Source organism: Pinus tabuliformis, chromosome Q, assembly GCF_031772625.1.
Source record: "Pinus tabuliformis cultivar Carrire ecotype Pingquan chromosome Q, CPIR1, whole genome shotgun sequence".
NCBI classification, from domain to species: domain Eukaryota; kingdom Viridiplantae; phylum Streptophyta; class Pinopsida; order Pinales; family Pinaceae; genus Pinus; species Pinus tabuliformis.
Window position 1 is genome coordinate 1063763842 of NC_142296.1, and position 21514 is coordinate 1063785355.

General features: G+C 40.4%; 1 protein-coding gene across 1 annotated transcript; it reads left to right on the plus strand.

The window, feature by feature from the left end:
- The first annotated feature begins 15246 nt into the window (after positions 1 to 15246).
- On the plus strand, positions 15247 to 20870 carry LOC149223168 (uncharacterized). The gene is made up of 2 exons (XM_089387813.1): positions 15247 to 15936; positions 16704 to 20870. The coding sequence occupies exons 1-2, from the start codon at positions 15247 to 15249 to the stop codon at positions 20868 to 20870; spliced, it is 4857 nt and encodes a 1618-aa protein (XP_089243939.1).
- Positions 20871 to 21514: the final 644 nt, after the last annotated feature.

Here is a 21514-nt window from a genome sequence, read left to right on the forward strand (position 1 = left end):
TGCCCCCAAATTTCCCAAAAAACGTCGTTTAGGGCCTCAAAACGGCTCCGGAAGTTCAGGACCCGAAAAACTGCTAAAAATAGTAAGTTGTGCTACAATTAAGGAAACTGAAAATGCTGAGAAAGACAATGGTGGGGGTCCAGGTGGACTTGGTAGGTGGCCACCAATATCCACCTGGATCATCTGTCGGGCAGGACCACCCTCATAAAGGCTCTCCTCTCAGCTCTCCCCATATACCAATATGTTGTCACTCTGGCCCCTGCCAGCACTCACAAGCACATGGAGTTAATCATGAGAAGTTTCCTCTGGCAGGGAGGGAAGCAAGACTCAAAAAAATTCAGTCTGGTCAGATGGGATCAAGTTACCCTCCCTTTTGAAAAAGGGGGCATAGCAATCAAAATCCCAAGCCTTACCAACAAAGCGATGGGCTTCAAACTGGTGTGGAGAATGCTAATGGGAAAAGGTTCCTGGTGGGTTGAGGCTCTTAAAAGAAAATACCTCAATGGGCTGCACTCCAATGTCCTCACTGAGGTAATAGTGGAAAGGCCTTGCACTCCAGTTTGGAAACTTATCAAAAAAGTCCTCCCCCAAATTAAAAATCACATCTCTAAGTTGCCTGGAAATGGCAAAGAAATAAATATCTGGACTGACATAATTATGGGATCGGAACCAAGAAATCTCCTCCAGCAGTTCAGTACTTTGAAATTATGGATGGAGGCCAAAAATTTGCATTCTTTATTTGACATTTCAGTTTGGGAGCACAACAGTTGGTTAGCTTGGAGGGATCTCCCTCTCTCAAATAATCTCAGAAAACAATGGGCAGACCTCAAGATCTCTCTGATGGGATCAGCTCCTTTAAACAAAGATGCTCGTGATAGCTTCATCTGGGACCCCAGCGGAGGCCATTTCACTGTAAAAGATGGGTATAAACTCCTTCAGTCCAACCCCACTCTAGGTAACTGGAATCTTCGGTCAGCTGTGTGGAACACCGAATGCCTTCCAAAGATCAAATTCTTCGCCTGGACCCTCCTTAAAGGAAAGATTCTCACTGCCGAGAATCTCAAAAAAAGAGGAATCCATGGTCCCTCAATTTGCTGCCTATGTTGCGCAGAGGAGGAGAGCAGTCAACACCTCTTCATAGACTGTCCTTTTGCTCAAAACTGCTGGAAGCAAATTATCAGTCCGCTGAGACCTAGAGAAACCTTCGACCAGCTCTCAACCCTCAACAGAAACTGGGAGAAAAACTACCCCCACACAAGAAAAGGCAAGACTACCATTACTCGCTTGTGGAAATGTATCCCTTCAGCTCTCAGTTGGCAAATATGGCTCACCAGGAACAACTGCATCTTTAACAATCAAAAACCAAACCCAGCTCGCACCCTGGCCAAAACTATGGGCCTAGTTGCCGAAATGATAAGTGCCAACTCTGTTTCTCAACCTGATCGCTCCAGTTGGCAGAAGGAAGAGGAAGAGTGGTTTAATAAATTCCACTTAAACTATGTCAAGAATATGCAACCTCCATCAACCGCAGGCAAGAGGGGGAATAATTGGAAACTCAGGGGTTCACAAGAAGACATAGAACAATGGATACAAGAGCAAAAGAAAATTACTCTCCAGTTCGATGGTGCATCCAAAAACAACCCGGGGCAAGCAGGGGCAGGGGGAATAATCAAAGATCAGAATGGCCAAGTTATCATCACCTATGAATGGGGATTGGGAAACATGACGAACAATATGGCGGAGGCCTACAGCCTTCTTCTAGGTATCAGCATTATGAGAAAACTGCAAGCAAAAAACCCAATCATAATCGGCGACTCGGCAATAGTGATTGCTGCTATGGCTTCAGGGGGGGAATTCAAGAAACAGGCTCTCAACAACATCAAGCACAGGATCAAGGCTAACTCAAATCAGATGGGGGACATCCTCTACAAGCACGTTATGAGAAATAACAACTCTAAGGCGGATTCACTAGCCAACAGGGCTGTCAATAGACCCACAGGACAGGTTCGTGAGAATGATCAAATCTATGACAAACCAATCCCATAAGTCGACTCTCTCCTCTGCCAAGCTCGTGAATCAAGACTACATCAGTCATCTCAACAATACTTCCGCCTTCCCTCACAAAGCTGGCAACCAGACTGATGACTCCTCCCCTTCTGACAGTGTACCCCATCATATCAAAGGCGCTGTCAATGAAATCTGCAGGGCTAAAGGAAATCGGTACTGGATTATGGAATGGGAGAGGTCTCGTGACAAAAATAACCAGAAGTTAGGCAACAGTCCTCTCATAATCCAAATTGGCTGCACAAGAATTTCACGAAATGACACCTGGGACAGGAAAATCTCTGAGCTGCCCGATCCGAATTCTGAGGCCCAGCCCCTTGAGTTAGTATATATCCAGCAGGAAACTTCTCAGTTCATCCAGCCCAGAGCTCCAGTCTCCCTCTGCCATAAGAGAAAAGGTTCGTGCTTCAGTCGCGCTCCCTCCAGCTCGTCTCAGGTGGTCATCAGCTCGAATACCAGCCGGCCTAGATCGTGCTCAGTGCTCCGCAGCCGAAGAGGTTTATCAATCTCTGCCTGGCGCGGTAATGATCGTGTTTTTCGAGCATATTTTTTCTTTATCTCTAACAGTCTCTTTTTCTATTTGAAGCAGATTCTCCCATCCTCGTCGGACCCCGCTTCTCAGATCTCTGCCTCTCCCTTTTATTGTCCCCTCCCCCCCTTCTCTCCCTGCAGCAGAAGTTGTTCTCCTGCCCCGGCTCCTCCCTGTTTTTCTTCTCTCTGCGGATCCTCGAACCTCTTTCTGATCAGCTCTATTTCCATTCTCCTAAACCGACAGTCTTCTTCCTTCTTATCCTCTGTCACCCCTTCATCCCTCTCGTGTAATTCCTCTTTCAATCTCTGTCTCAAGATCCCCAAGCCTACTCAAGGCCTGTCAGCAATGTCTGAGAACCCCCTGGAACGTGTTATTACCAATAACAGCTGCACTCTGTGCAAAGCTCATTGTTTCATGATCGCTCGTTTTGTCAAGCACTTCAATGATCTCAAGGAAGAATTTCAGGCAGACAGCAAATCTAAGAGGAAAAAGCTGGAGAAACAGAGGGCGGAAATAGAAGGCCTTAAAGAAAAGTGCAATCACCTGGAAGAAGCTATCAATCACATAAAAACAATGACTCAAAGTATGCAAGGAGAGGCCTCTACAAAGATCAGTGAGAAAAAAGAGCCTCCGCTCGATGATTCAGTAAACCAATATATGTAAAACACCTTATGTTCTGTAAATACTGCTTTCTTTTAGGCCAGTTTATACGGCAATATAGCCGTTATCTCTTCCAAATCTCAAAACTCAAGTCTACTGATTCGGATCAAGGGTCTGCGCACCCATTTTGGATCCACTCTACTTCGCTCCTTCCATCTTATGTAACAGGACTTGTTCCTCTTTTGAAGTTTTTATAATATAATAGTAATCGACCGTGTTAAAAAAAGAAAGAAAAGAGATTATAGAGATTCGGGAATACCTAAAAAATGATAGACATCAACAACTCCAAAGAAATTTACGATACAAGTCTTTGACACAGGATTTTTCAATCAAACCTTTAGTTGGTCTTTACTGAAAGAGTTACTTTAAAACGACAAGAGATTATTGAGATCCAGGAATACTTCAAAAATCATTATAGGTGATGACACATACCTATTAAGTATTAAATTCATTGATCTTCATGCAGGTCTGTGATCTTCAACACTTTAATTGTAGCATCAATTCTTCCTTTTAGACAAGGTTAGTTCCAAGAGCCATAACAAATCCTCAAGAGGTACTGGTCATGAGCTTCATGAAAACACTTCAAGCTAAGATATCAATCTAAACTGAGACATTAGCTCAAACCCTTATCTTATGTATAATGCCTTCGAGAACTCAAAAAGGATGAAAAATATATTTTCAACTTCTTTTTGGATGCCAATTCGTGAATCGCTAACGAACCTGATTCACTTGTCAGTTCTGTCCAAAATCTAGACAAAGTACGAGTGATAGAATGAGGTATGGGATCCATAGATTGATCTATTGCGTAATTGTTTGATCTAATATGTTCCAGAATTTAGGCCTTTGACCAACAATTACCTTATCCCACATAGTATCTAAAATCTCCAAAAGGTTGGTCACATTTGGAAGCTTTGAAACGGTAATGAAAATTATGTTTCTATTGAAGAAATCTGAAAATCAGAGAGAATAAAATGTAAAGGTCATGATGAGAACATAAAATTGAAGTTTGCATGACAAATATAATAGGAATTCAAATGTTGTTGTGACCTTTGACTTGGGGGTCGTTGCAAAGGGCGAATGCAAGAGTGGTTTTTCTGCTCCCACCCATCCCTGTTACTCCAACGATATTAACACCATCCTGCAATAGAAATTTTTTGACAACATTGACTGGATTTTTCAAACCTACTAGAAATTCATTTATCTCCTGGACTTGGTAGGTGCAGTTGACAGACTGATCAACAACTTTGTGCATCCCATGGTCACTAGGGTTTTGAAATACCTGATTGGGGAGTAGTTCGATGTTAGCATGCCAGAAATGGAGAAATCGGATAGGTACCTGATCCACCCCAACCTAACCTTGTTGTGCCTGAACTATGAGATCGGGGGGCGAAGTAATGGCAATGAGATTGGGGGCGAAGTAATGGTAGTTTTGAAATAACTGACTGGGGAACAATTTGGTGTTAGCATGGCAGAAATGGAGAAATCGGATAGGTGCCTGATCCACCCCAATCTAACCTTGATGTGCCTTAGCTATGAGATCGGGGGCGAAGTAGTGGTAAGTAAAACAAAGAAACTATAATGGGGTAGGTGCTTACCTTAACCACCCAGGGAATCGTCCGACGGCAAGGAGTTCTTTAATTGTCTAACAAGTGATCGGAGGGTGCAGGAGGGTACATGTGGCACTAGAGGAGTTCTTTTCAGAGGGGAATGCCTTACGACATAATTAAACTAAAAAATAATAAAAACAAAGATTTTATCACAAAAATAAAACAATTAATAAAATGAGTTGTCTTTAGTGCGACTTTTTGAACTTTCTGGTGCAGGAATCCAACAAAAAAATTTGAGGTGAAAACTTGATTTGTGTTATTTAAACTAGATTTCTGATTGTATATATGGATTCAACACCCTGAAAAACCCCTAGGCAACTTCGATTGTGCAGAGGTTACCCATCAAGCTTGTGATTTCAATAAATTCTTGTCAGATTTTAGAGAAATTACACTAGAAAAACCCACCGGAAAAGCTTCCAAAAAGTCTCACTAAAGACAACTCGTTAATAAAATGTTGTATTAATTGAATTGAGGCTTCTGTGATCCATATCAAGTTTATGAGAAATTTTTCAGCGTAAATCACATGATATTTCATTTGTTGACGTGTTTCGAACCAACCAGTGTGGTTCATCGTCAGGAAAGTTGAAGAATCAGATCTAGCCTAGCATATTAAATAGTTAGAGCAAAGCATCCAACATCTATATTTCTTGACAAGGTAAAGACTACATTGTCTAACGGCTAAATTTGACCAAGAAATGGCTAGATGGACTGGATTAGGGGCAAAAACCTATATTTAAATAAATAAGTTAATTCAGTGAGTTATATTTTAATTAAAATAAAAGTAAGGGGACCATTTTATAAACTTATAGTAATAAATATATATTAAAATAAATAAATTATAAAATCAATTAATATAAATTAATAGTTAATTATAAAAGTTATTACCTATATAAATATTAGAGTAATTAATAATTAGTTATAAAAGTTGTTAAATATATAAATATTAGAGTAATATAATTGGTTATATTCTTATTAAAATACGAGTTAAAGGGACTATTTTATAACCTCATATTTATAAAATAATAATAATAATAATAAATAAAATAAATAAATAATAATAATAATAATAATTTAATAGTTATTTATAAAAGTTATTAAATATGTAAGTATTAAAGTAACTTCCGGGCAAGAAAAAATATTTTAATATTTGAAATTAATTGATAGTTTATTTAAGGGTAAAAAATAGCATCTTATCGTAAATTAATTTCAAGATTATTTTTATTGTTAATTAAAATTCTTAGAATAAACCTAATAGCATAAATTAAGTGCTACTAGAATACATCAAATCATAACAACGACACGTTAAAGAATAAATTTACTTAAAAGACAACAAGATCAAGCTAAACCTAGGGAGGGGAAGAAAGGAAGAAAACGACTAGGAAGAGAGCGCTGGGACCCAACAACTACTGATCTTCCAGCCATCCTCTCTATTGAGATTGATAGCTTAGGATATTAAATAGTTAACTGTTGGATGCTCTGCTCTAACTATTTAATATGCTAAGCTAGATCTGATTCTTCAACTTGTCCTGGAGATGAACCACACTGGTTGTTTAATATGCTAAGCTAGATCTGATTCTTCAACTTGTCCTGACGATGAACCACACTGGTTGGTTTGAAACGCGTCGACAAATAAAATATCATGTGATTTACGCCGAAAAATTTCTCATAAAAATGTTGTATTGTCAAATAGCATCACAAAAAAATTAAAAATATGGTTAACTGATATTATTTATATGAACACACACATATAAATCTATTAAAATATGTTTTTAATATAATAATAAGTCATTTAAAATTGAATATATGGAGAAAAATAAAAATAATAGAAAAATTAAAATAATTAAAATAAAAAGTTAAAAAAAAGGAAATAAAACTAAAAAACAGAAAATTAGCAATTAAGAGAAATAGAAGTTACTAAAGATCCCATAATAAAATCTCAACCACTCATCTTACAAATAAATAAATTTAAATAATAATAATAAATAACAAAAATTGAATTTCCAATATTAAACTATGAATAAATGACATTAATTTTTGATAAAAACAAACTAATAAAAAATAAAAATAAAAACTAAATGTGTAATACCATACTTACCTCAGATATAATAATAAATATATAAATAAACAACGATGCATTGTATTTGGCATACCTGCCGCATAAATGATAGCTCCCTAGTTTCTTAAGTCTATAAAATATTAACTGTGCGCTAAGGCACCATCTCTTTCGCTCGAATGAATAGCTCTATTCATTTTTCTTGATACCAACTACCGTCTTGTTCCTATGAGTTTTGGGCGTATTTAGTTCATGCCATGTCATCCATAATTACAGAAAATATTTGCTTGATATTTCTCCGCACCAAATGTTCATTGAATTGTCACTCGGAGAAGGATCCAGAGCCCTAAATCTGGCAAGTTTACCATCGATGGATATGGTGGCGGGTGTAATCCGACAGTGTGGTAGCCCTAAATCTGGCAAGTTTACCATCGATGGATATGGTGGCGGGTGTAATCCGACAGTGTGGTATGTGTATTTTTGGGAGCGTGGCAGGAGTATTTTTAGCAGCAGGTGTATTTCTGGGAGCTCCCACTCCATGGGCTCCACTACAAGAAGTCGAAACTTTGGGTAAAATTAACGAAGAATGGGAAACAGTTATATTTTAGTCTTATTTATACATACCTAAATATAACTTTCGCAATTCTATTAATGATTTTCATCCTTCTCACTATTCTAAAAAGATGTGTTTTCTATGCGCTTTTAATTTATTAGAATTGTTTTTTATGAAATAAAAGTGGCTATTATGTATATTAAAAAGAAAGGTAAGAATGTGATTTTAAGTTTTATAAATATTTTTATAAAAAGAAAGGTAAGAATGTGATTTTAAGTTTTATAAATATTTTTATTTAATAAATAATTAATAATATTATTTTAATATATAACATATAAATTATTATAATTTTTTTATTAAAAAATATTAAAACATTTAAATAAAATATATTATTAAAAACTAAATTTAAATAATATAATAATAAGATAATGGTATTTAACCAATATAAAATATAGTTCAAAGTCAAAGTAATATCAATCCCTATATACTTGCTACTTTAAGCATATATGATAAGACTAAAATATAACTGTTTCCAATTCTTCATTTTGGAAGTTTAATATACTCATCACAATTCTATTAATGATTTTCATCCTTCTCACTATTCTAAAAAGATGTGTTTTCGATGCGTTTTTAACTTATAAGAATTATTTTCTATAAAACAAAAGTGCCTATTATGTATATTTTTTTTTCTCCGTAAAACTAATTCTATTAAGAGGACGTATGGTACAATATGAAGTTACAACCAAGAGAAGTAAGAAAACGGGCAGCCGGAAAGGATAGACTATCCACCTCGGCCCCTAAGAGAAAACAAGAAGAGAGCAGTGCTAAGCAAGAAGTAACCAGAAGAACAGAGTAACAAGAGCAGAACAAAGGATTCTACCCAACGTGGGTAGAATCAACTATTCAGCATTTTTCTCCTTTCTTTTTACCAACTTTCACCCAACCAAGATGACTCTGCTGAGCTGGCATGATTTGCAAACTGAGCTGGGCTGACGGAGAGGTCTCCTTGTCTGAATCCGAGGGAGAGGACTCATGAGTTCTTTTCTGTGAGTTTGGTGGGACAGTAGATTCCTCAAGACCAGTCGAGGGCGGATCTTGTGCCAGCTTTGCGTCCATTCCTTCGGCATCCCCTTCCTCTTCATCTAAGCTGAAATCAAAATCATCCATGGGGGAGGATCATGAGGTTTCCAGCTTTTGGATTTCGGCTTAGGATTGGCTTTCTTCTTTTGGGCAGGCATCGAGGGACAAGAGCTCTGAAGGTGCCCTGTGTGATGGCAATTTCGGCAGCGAAAGGCTGTGTTCTCGTAATCCAGGGTCTGAGTCCAATGGAAGTCTCCAATTTTGAGATTAATCTGATCAGGTAGACCTTTACTCATGTCTATTTCTGCACAGATTCTGGCGAAGGTGCATATGCCCTTCTCCCCTCTAGAGGTGTCGGTGGCTAGAAAGTGGCCTAGATTATTGTCGATCCCTTGGAATACAGCAAAGTGCCATAGATGTGCCGGGAGATTAGGAAGTCTGACCCAGATGGGGAGCTTGGTGATGATTACTGTAGAGGGATCGACATCTGGGAACCAAGGGGTAAGGAATAAACGTGTTGAGCCCCAAAACCATGGGCCTTGTGCCTATTATGTATATTAAAAAGAAAGTAAGAATGTGATTTTAAGTTTTATAATGATTTTTATTTAATAAATTATTAATGATATTATTTTAATATATAATATATAAATTATTATATATTTTTTAATTATAAAATATTAAAACATTTAAATAAAACATATTATTAAAAAAATAATATAATAACAATAAAGTAATGGTATTTAACCAATATTTTTAATCTATATTAACACTTTCCTCTTGAATTATAGATTTCTTCCAACATTTTAAATTATCATGAAAAAAATTGCATGGCTCTCAAAAAAATGTAGTCTTTAAAAAAGAGTTAAACATACATATATTAGGTTTATTCTCTCTTTCCATTGCTCTTTACTAAAAAGTTTATGATTAACACATTTTATTCGAAAGATACTAAAAAGGTAGTTAAACGTATGTTGTGTTTATTTCCTTAGATTATTTTTATTTTAATTTATAATTAATCTATTTTATTTAATATTTATATATGTTTAATATTTTTTTATATAACATTATATTTAAAAGGTTATATGAGTAATATATTTAAGCTAAATACTTTTTTAAAATAAAATATCTTTTTATATTTATAAGAATAAAATATACATGTTATTATCTATTAAGTTAGACAAAAAAACAACGCTACATTATCAAGATATGAAATTTAGCTTTATGAACAAAAAAACACCAGAGTCATCACCATTAGTGATAATCATTTCCAAAAAAAACAAAAAGGGGTGAACGGGTGGGGCACGGGTGAATGTGGGGGTAACATTTTAGGAGATTACATACTAGTATACATAGCAGACCACCTGAACAGTCATAACAAAAAAGAGAGACATTTCACAATTTAAAAGAGCCTTGTATAGTCTCTGTAAAAAGTGGTAGATTGATTTTCTCTCCCGCCAATGAATTCTGAAGCAAGGAAAGTGTTGATTGTCTGTTGTATGGTCTCTTTGGATAAACAGTTCGTCTGTGAGTTGAGTTCGCTGATAATGTGAGTTGAGTTGACTGCGCTCATCCTACCTTTTGGGGGTTCAGATCACTGACCCATTCAATTGGAAGCTTCTCTTTTTGGTAAACCGAGGAACTGCCCCTTTAGGTTTGAGAATGCTTGACTCACGCATTCAGATTTCCTCACAAACATTGAAAAATGGTAGAAGGAAGAGCTACACTTTTAAGGTACAAAGATGTTCCTTCTACACCGCAGGCTCAAACACATTAAACGCAGACTCAAAGAGTGGAATAAATAGGAATTTGGCAATATCTTCAAAGCTAAAGCAGAAGTGGAAAGGAAAATAAAGGAAATAAACCAAATTCTTATCACAGAAGGCTATACAGATGAAAGGAAAGAGATGGTAGTCACTTTAGCATGAATGAGAACATAGATGTCTACAAGAAGAAATATTCTAGAGGTAGAAATCTAGAGTACAATGGATTAAGGAAGGGGAGAGAAACACCAAATTCTTTCACAGGTCCACCATAGCTCATAGAAACAAAAATAGAATTGTGAAACTTACAGATCATCATGGAATAGAAAGAAACACTCATGAAGAGATGGAAGAGGTTCTAGTCCAGCATTTTCAGAAAATTGCTGAGGAAACCTCAGTAGATAGATATCAATTTATAGAAAGATTTACTAAGCACATTCCTAAATTGGTATCTAGAGAAGACAATCACAATCTCAATAGACCAGTAACAGAGGAAGAGATTGAGGAGGTCATTACAGAGATGCACAACGGGAAAGCACCAGGCCTGGATGGCTTCAATGTGGACTTTTTCAAACATGCTGGAGGATAATAAAACAGGATATTCTGGAGGTTGTGGAAGACTCTCGAAGATTTAAAACTATCTTGAAAGCACTCAATGAATCTTTCATAGCCTTAGTCCCCAAACAGGAAAAGGCCACCTCTCCAGACAGATTTAGACCTATAGCATTATGCAATGTGGTGTACAAAATAATTTCCAAATTAATTGCCAACCGTCTCAAACCACTCCTCCGTTCCCTAGTGTCAGAGGAGCAAACGGGCTATGTGGAAGGAAGACAGATTCTTAATAACATAATTCAAGCACATGAAGTGGTTCATTCACTCATCACCAATAAACAGGCAGGGATGATGATTTAGCTGGACATAACAAAGGCCTATGATAAACTTCGTTGGTCGTACATAAGAGTAGTTCTAAAAGCCTATGGCTTTGATTACAACTGGATTAAGTGGGTCATGGCGCTCGTTACCACTGCCAGTTGTTCAATTCTTCTCAATGGCTCCCCCTCCAAAATCTTCAAGCCTAATAGAGGTCTCAGGCAAGGTGATCCTCTTTCACCTTTCCTTTTCATTCTAATGATAGAAGGGTTAGGGAGAGAAATCAAAGCTGCTAAGGAGGAAGGGAGAATTCAGGGGCTGAGACTCACTCAAGATGGGGACTCGGTGACACATCAACAATTTGTGGATGATACTATGCTTCAAGGCACACCCACAATCAAGGAAGCCAAAGCATTTAAGCAGATCCTGAATGAGTTTGCTATGGCAGCGGGCACAGAGGTAAGTCTCACTAAATCAAAGATTTTCTTTTTCAATATGGATATTTCGATTCAAAGAAATATTTCCAGAATTTTAGGCTTTCAAAGAGAGTCATTGCCCTCGAAGTACCTGGGAGTTCCCCTCACTGACAAACCATTACACAAGGAAATCTGGGAACCTGTTCTAAATAAGCTTAAAGATAAGATTAGCAAATGGACAAATAGAGCCCTAAATCTAGCAGGGAGGCTGATTCTAACTAAAACTATCCTCCAAACCATCCCTATCTATATGCTATCAGCCATTCTGGCACCAACTGATGTAATTACTCAAATAAGAAACATTCAGAGAGACTTTCTATGGGGGAAAGGTGAAGAAAAGAAGAAATGGGCCCTAGTGGCATGGGACAGGTATGCAAGCCAAAATCCCATGGTGGCTTGGGTCTTCATGACCCAGGAATTCTCAACAGAGTTCTAGGAGCCAAAGTCTGGTGGAGATGGCTAAAGGAAATACAAGCCCCCTGGGCAAAACTATGGAAGCAAAAGTATGCAAGGGATTGGCAGGAGAAGAACCTCATAAGAATGATCGGACAAGTGAAAAGTTCACCAATTTGGAATAGGGCATGGGAGAACAGGGCCCTAGTCCAAAATCATAGTTTCTGGGAGATCAGAAATGGAAACCTGGCCTAGTTCTAGGAGGATAATTGGCAGTAGGAGGACAATCTCTGCAGTGAAGAATTAGCAGACATTCACACAGATACAATCAAAGAAGGATTAAGAAGGGTAAGTGACTATTGGGATCAATCAAGGAACAATCTGAAATGGCGAAGATGGAAACTTCCAGATTACAGTGAAATGGGCATGATGAATACTCAAGCTATAGCCTTTAATGGTCTTTTGGAAAAGAGCCAAATCCTAACCTCAACCCTGGATGATCAACTAAGATGGGGAAAGAACAAGGCAAGTCTCTTCACCCTTAAGGAGGCCAAAAGGATAGACACAAGGCTTAACTTTCCAAACACTAATAAGACGTGCAAATAACTCTAGGATAATCCTCATTGGATGAAAGTCAAACTGTTCAAGTGGCTAGTTCAATAGGGCAAGATTCTGACATGGGATAACCCAAGGAAACGAGGCTTTGTTGGCCCCTTAAGATGTCACCTGTGTCGATAACAAGAAGAAACCACTAATCATCTCCTAAATAGATGCTCATTCACTACAACGCTCTAGAACTGGGTTGGAGATGTCTTTGACCAAACAGACAGACATGTAAATGACATCATTGCTACGCTGAAAAACTGGCAGAAATTTTTTTCGTATAATGAGATAATAAACTCAGCCTGGGTGTTGACCCCAGGGTTCTTAAGCTGGAATGTTTGGAAGGAGCGCAACAACAAAATTTTCAAGGATAAGACGAGCCCAGGGAGCAGCATCCTAAAGCTAATCCTCAAGCAACTCAGAGAGACTGTTCACATCCTGGGAGGTGTCACTACTGGGAAATCCATAGGACCAAGAGAGGCCAGAATCCGGGAGAAGTTAGAGCTTAAGGCTCATCTCCCAAGGTGTTCTATGCAGATCAATAAGAATACCTCAACAGAAAAGGCTTTCTAGCAACCCCCTTCATAAGGTTTTTTAAATTTTAACATAGATGGAGCCTCAAAAGGAAATCCGAGAGAAGCAGGTTATGGAGGGGTCATGAGGGATGCGGAAGGAAACATACAGGTCATCTTCCACAATTATCTAGGAAAAGTAACCAATAATATGGTTGAGCTCATGACGATGGAATTATGCTTGGAAATACTACTCAAGTACAACATACATAATGTCATCATTGAGGCTGACTCGGAATTACTCATTAAGTTGGTGAAGAGGATAAACGCTGGAGCAACACCAGAGAAAACCTTAGGACACTGGCGGCTTCTGCAAGTCTATCAAAGAATCCAATCACACCTAAGAGTTCTAAGAACTCTTAGGTTGGTACATGTTCGCAAGGAAGCCAACAGAGTAGCGGACTGGCTTGCCAATGAAGGGGCTCGAAACAAGCACATCGACTTGTGCTGGTGGTGGGAGGAGGTAACGAATGACAAGATGAAGGAGGAATGATCATCTCGAGCCCTCATCGACAGGTAGCAGTATCAGGACAAATCAAGGAACCGAATTTTACTTCATGCCAACGAAGAATAAGATCACTTCAGACAGTTTTTCAGAGGATTTGCATTGTCGGTTCTCTAAGGGTGCTTCAGGAAGTAGGAATAAAGGTAGAAATCGAGACAGGAGATATCTGCTTAGAAGGAGTAGCGATGAGAGAATGTGCTATCGAGACGAACGCCACAGAGCACCAATTTCAATCCTAAGGCATTTCATGTAGGAGACCACCCTTCTGGATATGTCTTCCTCGTGCAATGTGGTGAAGGTCAAAGGAAAAGCAAACCGGGGTCAAAAACTACTCGAGATATACCACCTACATCGGGAGCCCTCTGACCTGGATGTGGTTTTCTCGGAGGACAAGCGATGCCATTCTGTAAGCGACACGTGGTGGTGGATGAAAAGTGATTAACACCTTCATTGCTGGGTAATCCACGAGCAGATGTGCGGTCTGATTTGGATTGAGGCCGTCAGATCCGGAGGGGGAAGATCAATGGCCACCCTTTGGCACGCAAGTTGGTGGGCCTGAAAGGCTAAAACTACTAATGGTTTACCACCCTCATCGGGAACCATCCAAACCAAAGATGGTTTTTACGAAAAGCCAGCGATTCCACTCAGGGAGAAACATGTGGCAGGGGACCGGAAAAGCAAACCGCCTTCATCGCGCGGTAACCAGCGGGATTTTAAGCCGTGTGATATGGACACCAGCCGTTGGATCAGAAGGAAAAGATCAACGATCAGCGTTGATCGAGAAACTTAAGGATTTTTGGCGCGATTAACCTCCGCACTTGTGGTTTTGACCACCGATTAGGAAGGAGATATATCAACGGTGGGTTTTGGGGATCGGACTTTGGATCCACTTGCCCGCTTTCAGTTCCAGGACAGTCTAGGCTTTGTTTCTGTTTGCCTTGTGGAGGTTTTCTATGGGTACTTTGGGTAATTTTCCCTCTCCCTTTGTGGGGGTTTGCACCTCTGTGCGTCTGTTGTAACCCGTGTAAATCATTTTTTACCTAAGTTAATAGAAGGACCATCTCTTGCTTTAGCAAAAGAAATATTAATATTATTAATTTATATTTATAATAATATTATAAATTATTAAATTATTTATATATTAATATTATTTACATATTAATATTAAAATATTTGATATTATTAAATATATTAATATTGTTAATAATAATTAATATTAATTTAATTTATGAATATTAATATTGACGATGATGAGCGCGCGCTGGAGAATGGAGCTCTCCCGCCCCTGGACGCCCTGATCGCCTTCGCCCAAGCTTGGCAGCCCTGCTGCCGGGCTTGCAGCCCCCGCTGCGGGCCTCCCCAGCTGTGCTTTTCCTTCCTGCTTCCTGGGCCTCCTGCCCCGTCTCTGGCTGTTCGTGCTGCCCCTGAGGGTAGCCCTCTGCTGCATTTCTTGTTCTCCCGGGCCTCCTGCCCCTCCTTCCCTTTCCTTGCCGCCCGTTGAGCGTCCCAGGCTCGATGGATCCTCCCGCTCCTGATCAGATCGATCTTGAGAAAGCCTTTGCTTCTCTCATCCCAGAGAATATCTCTGAAAGGATCCGACCTTCTGCCTCAAAATTTATCAAAAAGCTTGATGAAATTCCGGAAATCCCTCTTCCCCCATCTCTTCCAAGGAGATCTTCTGTAGCCTTGGCTGAACGCGGCCTGGTTGGACAGTTCACGGGGCTATGGCCCTCCCCTCGAACTGTTCAATGTTGGGTGGAAAGAAATTGGAACGCCATGGTCCAGGGGAAAATTGCGATAAGGTTTTGTGGAAGAGGCTTCTTCACCTTCCTCTTCGAAACAGTGGAGGATCGCAATCTAATTTTTAGGAATGGGCCATACTTCATGGACACTAGAGGCCTTTATCTCAATCATTGGACCCCGGACTTCGACCCTGAAATGGATGTACCCAACGCAGTTCCTGTTTGGGTTCGCCTTCCGCATCTTCCGCTTCACTGCTGGGCCGATGAATCTGTTCGAGCAATTGGAAACGCAATAGGTAAATATGTGGATAGATCAGAGCCAAAAGAAAATATGCATGCATGTGCGAGGATCTGTGTGGAGGTAGACTTGGGCAAAGGTCTACCAGAGGCAGTCAAGCTCAGAGTGGACCAGTGGACGCATATTCAACAGGTGGACTACGAGCAACTCCCCTTCAAGTGTAAGGTATGTCATGAGTACGGTCATTTTGCCAATAGGTGCTCTAAATCTAAACCAGAAGTCAATAATATTTCTGAAACCCCTGAGGAAGCATGGGAAATAGTAAGGAAAAAGAAGAAGTCAAACCCTCCCCCTGAGCCTGAGGTGCCTCACTCCGGAACCCCTCCCTTCCCCTTTGTCATCCCCTCATCCTCCAACCCCTTTGGATCCCTTGCTTCAGAGGATCTCCCATCTCCCCCTCCTTCCCCCAAAGGCCCCAGCATCTCCCCCTCTTCCCCCCTCCAAGCTTCCCCTCCTCACTCAGTGGAAAGGATCTTAACAAGAAACAAATCGAAGGAATCCTATGATGATCCTCAGCCTGATCAACCATCCTTGAATCGGATTGAGCCCCCCTTGATTTCTTCGACCCCATCTCAGCCCGTCATTGGACCTCCCCCCATCAGAACTACTAGAAGTTCCTCCAAGGACTTTGGAGCATCCGGTGATATCCACAAGAAACCTGGACCAGGCAGAAAGTCAGCCAAGCAGCATCGGGAAGAAAGCACGCAAAAGGACATAGCTCTAGGGATCCAAACTCCTATGGATTCTTTTATTATAGGTTCACAAGAGAAAGACACAATAGGTAAAGAACTTGAGAGGCGAGCACCTCCTCGCTCGAATGCCTCATGATGAAGCTTTTATCCTGGAACAGCAGGGGTATGGGGCACCCCTCTAAATCCGCTGCCCTACGAGATCTTCTTCAAACAGAAAGACCCGAAATTGTTCTGATTCAGGAAACCAAGCAAAGTCAGAGCGAAATGCAAATAATCATAGAAGCCCAAAAAACTTTCTCAGGGGCCAGTAGCAATTCCAGAGGAGCCTCTGGAGGAATCACAACTATGTGGAATAAGCAGCAGTGGGATTGCAAATCCTCTGTCCTCAACCAAAACTGGATCAGGACCAACCTTGTCAACAAGGAAGAGAGCTGTGACTTAATCATTTACAATGTCTATATTCCCAACCATTTCCGGGAAAAGGAACAATGCTGGAAGGAATTGAAGGAAGAAATAGACAAGGAGCAGAATTCAAATGTTATTCTTGCTGGAGACCTCAATTTAATTCTTCATGCAAATGAGAAAAGGGGGGGCACCTTCAACCCCGATCCCTACAGAAGGCAGCTGGAAATGATAATGGTTGAGCATGAACTGATGGATATCATACCAAAAAATAGGAAATATACTTGGAACAATAGAAGAGTGGGGCCAGGCAACATTATGGAAAGGTTGGACAGAATACTGATCAATGTTTCCCTTCTTTCGGCCTTTGCTGCAGGCCACACCAAAATTCTCAGCGCCACAGCCTCAGATCACTTCCCCATTCTCTTGACGTTGGACTCCCACGCTCATTTGGGACCAATTCCGTTCAGGTACAATCCCTTGTGGAGAGATAGCGCTAAGGCAGAGGCTATCATAGAAGAAACATGGAAGAAACACGTCGAAGGTTCCCCAAATCATATTTGGGAAACAAAACTTCGAAACACAAGGAAGGCACTCAAGGATTGGGCAAAAGCCAGCTACCAAGAGCCAGAAAAAATAAAGGAAAAAATGCAGCAGAAATTGGAAGAGATCCACAAACAAATAGAAGATCATGGATTCACTAATCAGCTGAAAAGTAAGGAATGGGAGGTTCAGGGACAGCTAACTCAAATAAAGAGAGCGGAAGAGATCAAATGGAGGCTCAAGTCAAGAGAATTATGGTTAAAGGAAGGTGATAAAAATACGGCATATTTCCATAAGCAGGCCACAGCAAAAAAAACGAGAAACAATGTTACCACTATTACTGATAGTCAAGGCAGCCAGCATAATGACCATGAATCTATTAAAAGAGCTGCCTTCCACCATTATAATTGCCTTCTCACTGAAAATCAAGGAGCCACGGACTACTCGACTTTCCTTAAGTACCTTCCGGGGAAAATCTCTGCTGAGGAGAATGAGAGGTTAAACAGTGAAATAACAGAGGAAGAGATAAGAAAAGCCATCTGGACTTTACAGCCTGACAAGTCCCCAGGTCCAGACGGTTTCTCTATAAATTTTTACAGAGATCATTGGCACTTGATAAAAAAAGATCTTGTTAAAATGATGAAAGGAATCCAAAGGAAAAAGAAAATGGGGGGCTTCACAAATTCAACTTTTCTCGCCCTCATTCCTAAGGAAACCCGGCCCACTTCCTTCTCCAGATTTAGACCTATTTCTTTGTGTAACACTTCTTATAAGATCTTTGCAAAAATTATAGCAGCCAGGCTCCAGCCTCTGCTCCCTTCCCTTATATCTGAAAATCAGGGAGGCTTCATGTCCAATAGGCAAATTCATGATTCCATCACCTTGGTTCAAGAAGCTATCCATTCCAGCACTTCTAGGCAAGAGAAAGGCTTCGTTCTTAAGCTTGACTTAGCCAACGCTTTCGATCGAGTAAGACACTCCTTCTTGTTCGCTGTCTTGAGGAAAATGGGCTTTAATTTTGACTTCATTAGCACCATTGCTGCTTGCATCTCTGGACCCTGGATCTCGCCTCTCATAAACGGCCGCCCTTGTGAAGCTTTCCAATCCTCAAGAGGGCTAAGGCAAGGATGTCCTCTTTCCCCCTATCTATTCATCTTGATGGCTGAATCCTTCAGCAGCATCCTCGATCACAACAGAAGAGTTGGTCTCATCCCTGGTATCAAGTTTGGGAACGGAGTGAAAAATATCAATCATTCACAATTTGCTGATGACACTCTGCTTATTGGTGGGGCATCCACTACTATAGCAAGGCGCTTCAAAAGCCTCCTCGATCAATTTATGGCGTGCTCAGGAGGAGAAGTCAACTTTCAAAAAAGTTGCATCTATGGATGGAACATTTCCAATCAAACAGCCCACAGTATTGCTAACATTTTTGGAGTAGCCTTCAAAGCAACCTGGGACCACTTTACCTACCTTGGGATGCCGGTCACCTTGGGCTCTCTTAAAGCCACCACTTGGAATGAAATAATCGACAAAGTCAAAAGGAAGGTTCAGCAATGGGGAACTCAATGGCTTAACCCAGCTGGCAGATTAATTTTTCTCAAATCAGGTATTTCCTCCTTACCTTTATACCGATTCACTCTTTACCAAGCTCCTGCTTCTTTCCACTATAAGCTGGAAGTCGCTCTCCGCAATTTTTTATGGCAAGGAGGGAAAAAAGAAAAAAATAGATACAATTTGGTCAATTGGAAAAGTGTAATACAATCTCCAGACAGAGGTGGGTTGGGAATCAGAGCTCCTAAAATTCTAAATCTCGCTTTTGGGATTAAAATGGCTTGGAGACTAATTAATGAACCAAAAGCCTGGTGGAAACAGGTCATTGAATGCAAATACCTCTCGGACAATAGACAAAGACTTCTTGAATCTGATATTCCCAACAGAGACTCCACCAAAATCTGGCATCTCTGCAAGAAAGCAATCCCCATTCTCATTCAAAATACCTCAAAGATTCCGGGGGAAGGGAGCAGTATAAATTATGCCACTGATAAAATCATGGGTTACCAACCCCTAAACACTGTTGAAGAAGCCATTCCCTTCATCCTCTATCTTAACAGCAAAGGCATTCAGAGGATGGACCAAATTTCAAAATGGGATGCTGAGAATGGTGCTTGGACTAGCTGGGATTTTCCAGTTATTCCCCCACACTTGGATTCAAGCTACCAAGCCCTCCATAAAAATCTTCAAAACAGAGCCCCCATAAAAAACGGAGCAGTAGATGGGTTTAGATGGGACCCCACGGGCTCATGTTACACCATTAAATCTGGCTATCAATTCATATGCAACAATACTTATCAGACCTCGGTCTGGAATCAATGGAGAATAATATGGAAGTCTGAGGCCATCCCCAAGGTCAAATTTTTCATTTGGCTGCTGTTAAAGGGCAGAATCCTCACTTCGGAAAACCTTAGAAAGAGAGGGGTACATGGACCTTCAATCTGTCCTAACTGCTGCTCCGAGGAGGAAACCATCCACCATTTATTTCTTGACTGCATCTTCGCGAAGAAATGCTGGACCATTATGGCCAACTTGGGCAATATAACATGGCAACCTCAGCAAAACATTGCAGAGACAATCCAAGATTGGACAAGGAATTGCCCTTGGAAAGATAAACGGAGCAAGATAGTCAAAAGAACATGGGATATCATTCCCCACAACCTTCTTTGGAAAATCTGGCTCACAAGAAACAAGAAAATATTTCAAAACAAAGAGGGCAATGTTTGGAAGACATGTAGCAGTGCTCACCTCTTGGCGCAGGAGACGATGGCAGTCAAATACTCAGGAACAATTAAAGCAACAGACTATTCAGTTGAGGAGAGGCTCATGATCAAGCATATTCTAGGTCGCTCAGGTCAACAACAGAGTATTCGGAGAAATTATAGGCAGCATCAACATAAGACCAAGGATTGGGAAATTAGACTACCAACCCAGGAGTTCAAAAGGTGGATTCTGAGTAACAACTGCTCAACCTTATTCTTTGATGGCGCCTCAAAGTCCAACCCAGGACCAGTAGGCGCAGGAGGTGTTATCATTGATGAATTAGGAGAAGAAATCTGCAACTATGAATGGAGTTTAGGAGAAAAAACAAATAATAATGCAGAGGCTCTTGCTCTGTATCAAGGATTGTTGCAATTAAAAAGCATGGGAATTAGAAAAGCTCTTGTCCTAGGAGACTCCTCAATAATCATTGGCTTCATGAACCATTACAGGAGATCCCCAAACAGTAATCTTCAGCAACATATCCAACGCATCAATCTCCTCACCGAATACTTTGAAAAAATCCGATTCTGTCACATCCTCCGCACACACAATGGGGAAGCGGATAAACATGCAAATAATGCAGTTGGACAACCGGAAGGTGCATTGAGGCACAGTCACAGAGAATTTTTCCAGCCTCTGCCATGAAGCAGGCCGATCCTGACATTGCCCAGGCGCGTAAATCCAGCAAGCGTGTGACGGGCATGGTTACAACAGACTCAGGACAGTCGATTGAGAGTATGAAGTGCACAAACAGTCTCATTCAGGTCTTGATCCAAAGAATAGCTGACATCCCGAGGGAAAATAATCATCTCAGCGATGGACGGAAGAACGGTTTCACTGCTCCAGCGAATCGTCATAGAGATATAGGAAAATATCACAATAATGCAGAGGATCCGATCTCTGTTATGTATTCAGGCTACTGTTGGTCCCGATCCATAAATACGGGCACAGGAAGGCAAATATTTGTCATACACTGCTATGAACAAGAGCAGCCTCGCTGGAACGAAGAAGGCGCTCTTGTCCAGACTCGAAGACGAACTCCATCGTTGGTATCGATTCTTCTTGCTTTGTTTATCTATCCTCTAATCTATATCGTGGTTTTTTTCAGGGCTAGCTTCAGTGGGAAGCTGAGAGCTATAGCGCCTTTCTTTCAACAGTCTCTGCTCTATACTCTGAACCTTTGCTGGCCGTCCCCCATCCTTCCTTCTTGCCCCTTAAGTTCGCCCCTCTCTGGCTCATCCTCTCTAACTTCAAGTTTTTCCCCTTCAATCTTGAGCGCTATCAACCAG

Excerpts from the sequence above, each read along its gene's own strand:
- LOC149223168 (XM_089387813.1), top strand. The coding sequence starts at position 15,247 with ATGGATCCTCCCGCTCCTGATCAGATCGATCTTGAGAAAGCCTTTGCT. Across the intron at positions 15,937-16,703 it reads AACTCCCCTTCAAGTGTAAG|GAAACCAAGCAAAGTCAGAG; the intron begins GTATGTCATGAG and ends GTTCTGATTCAG.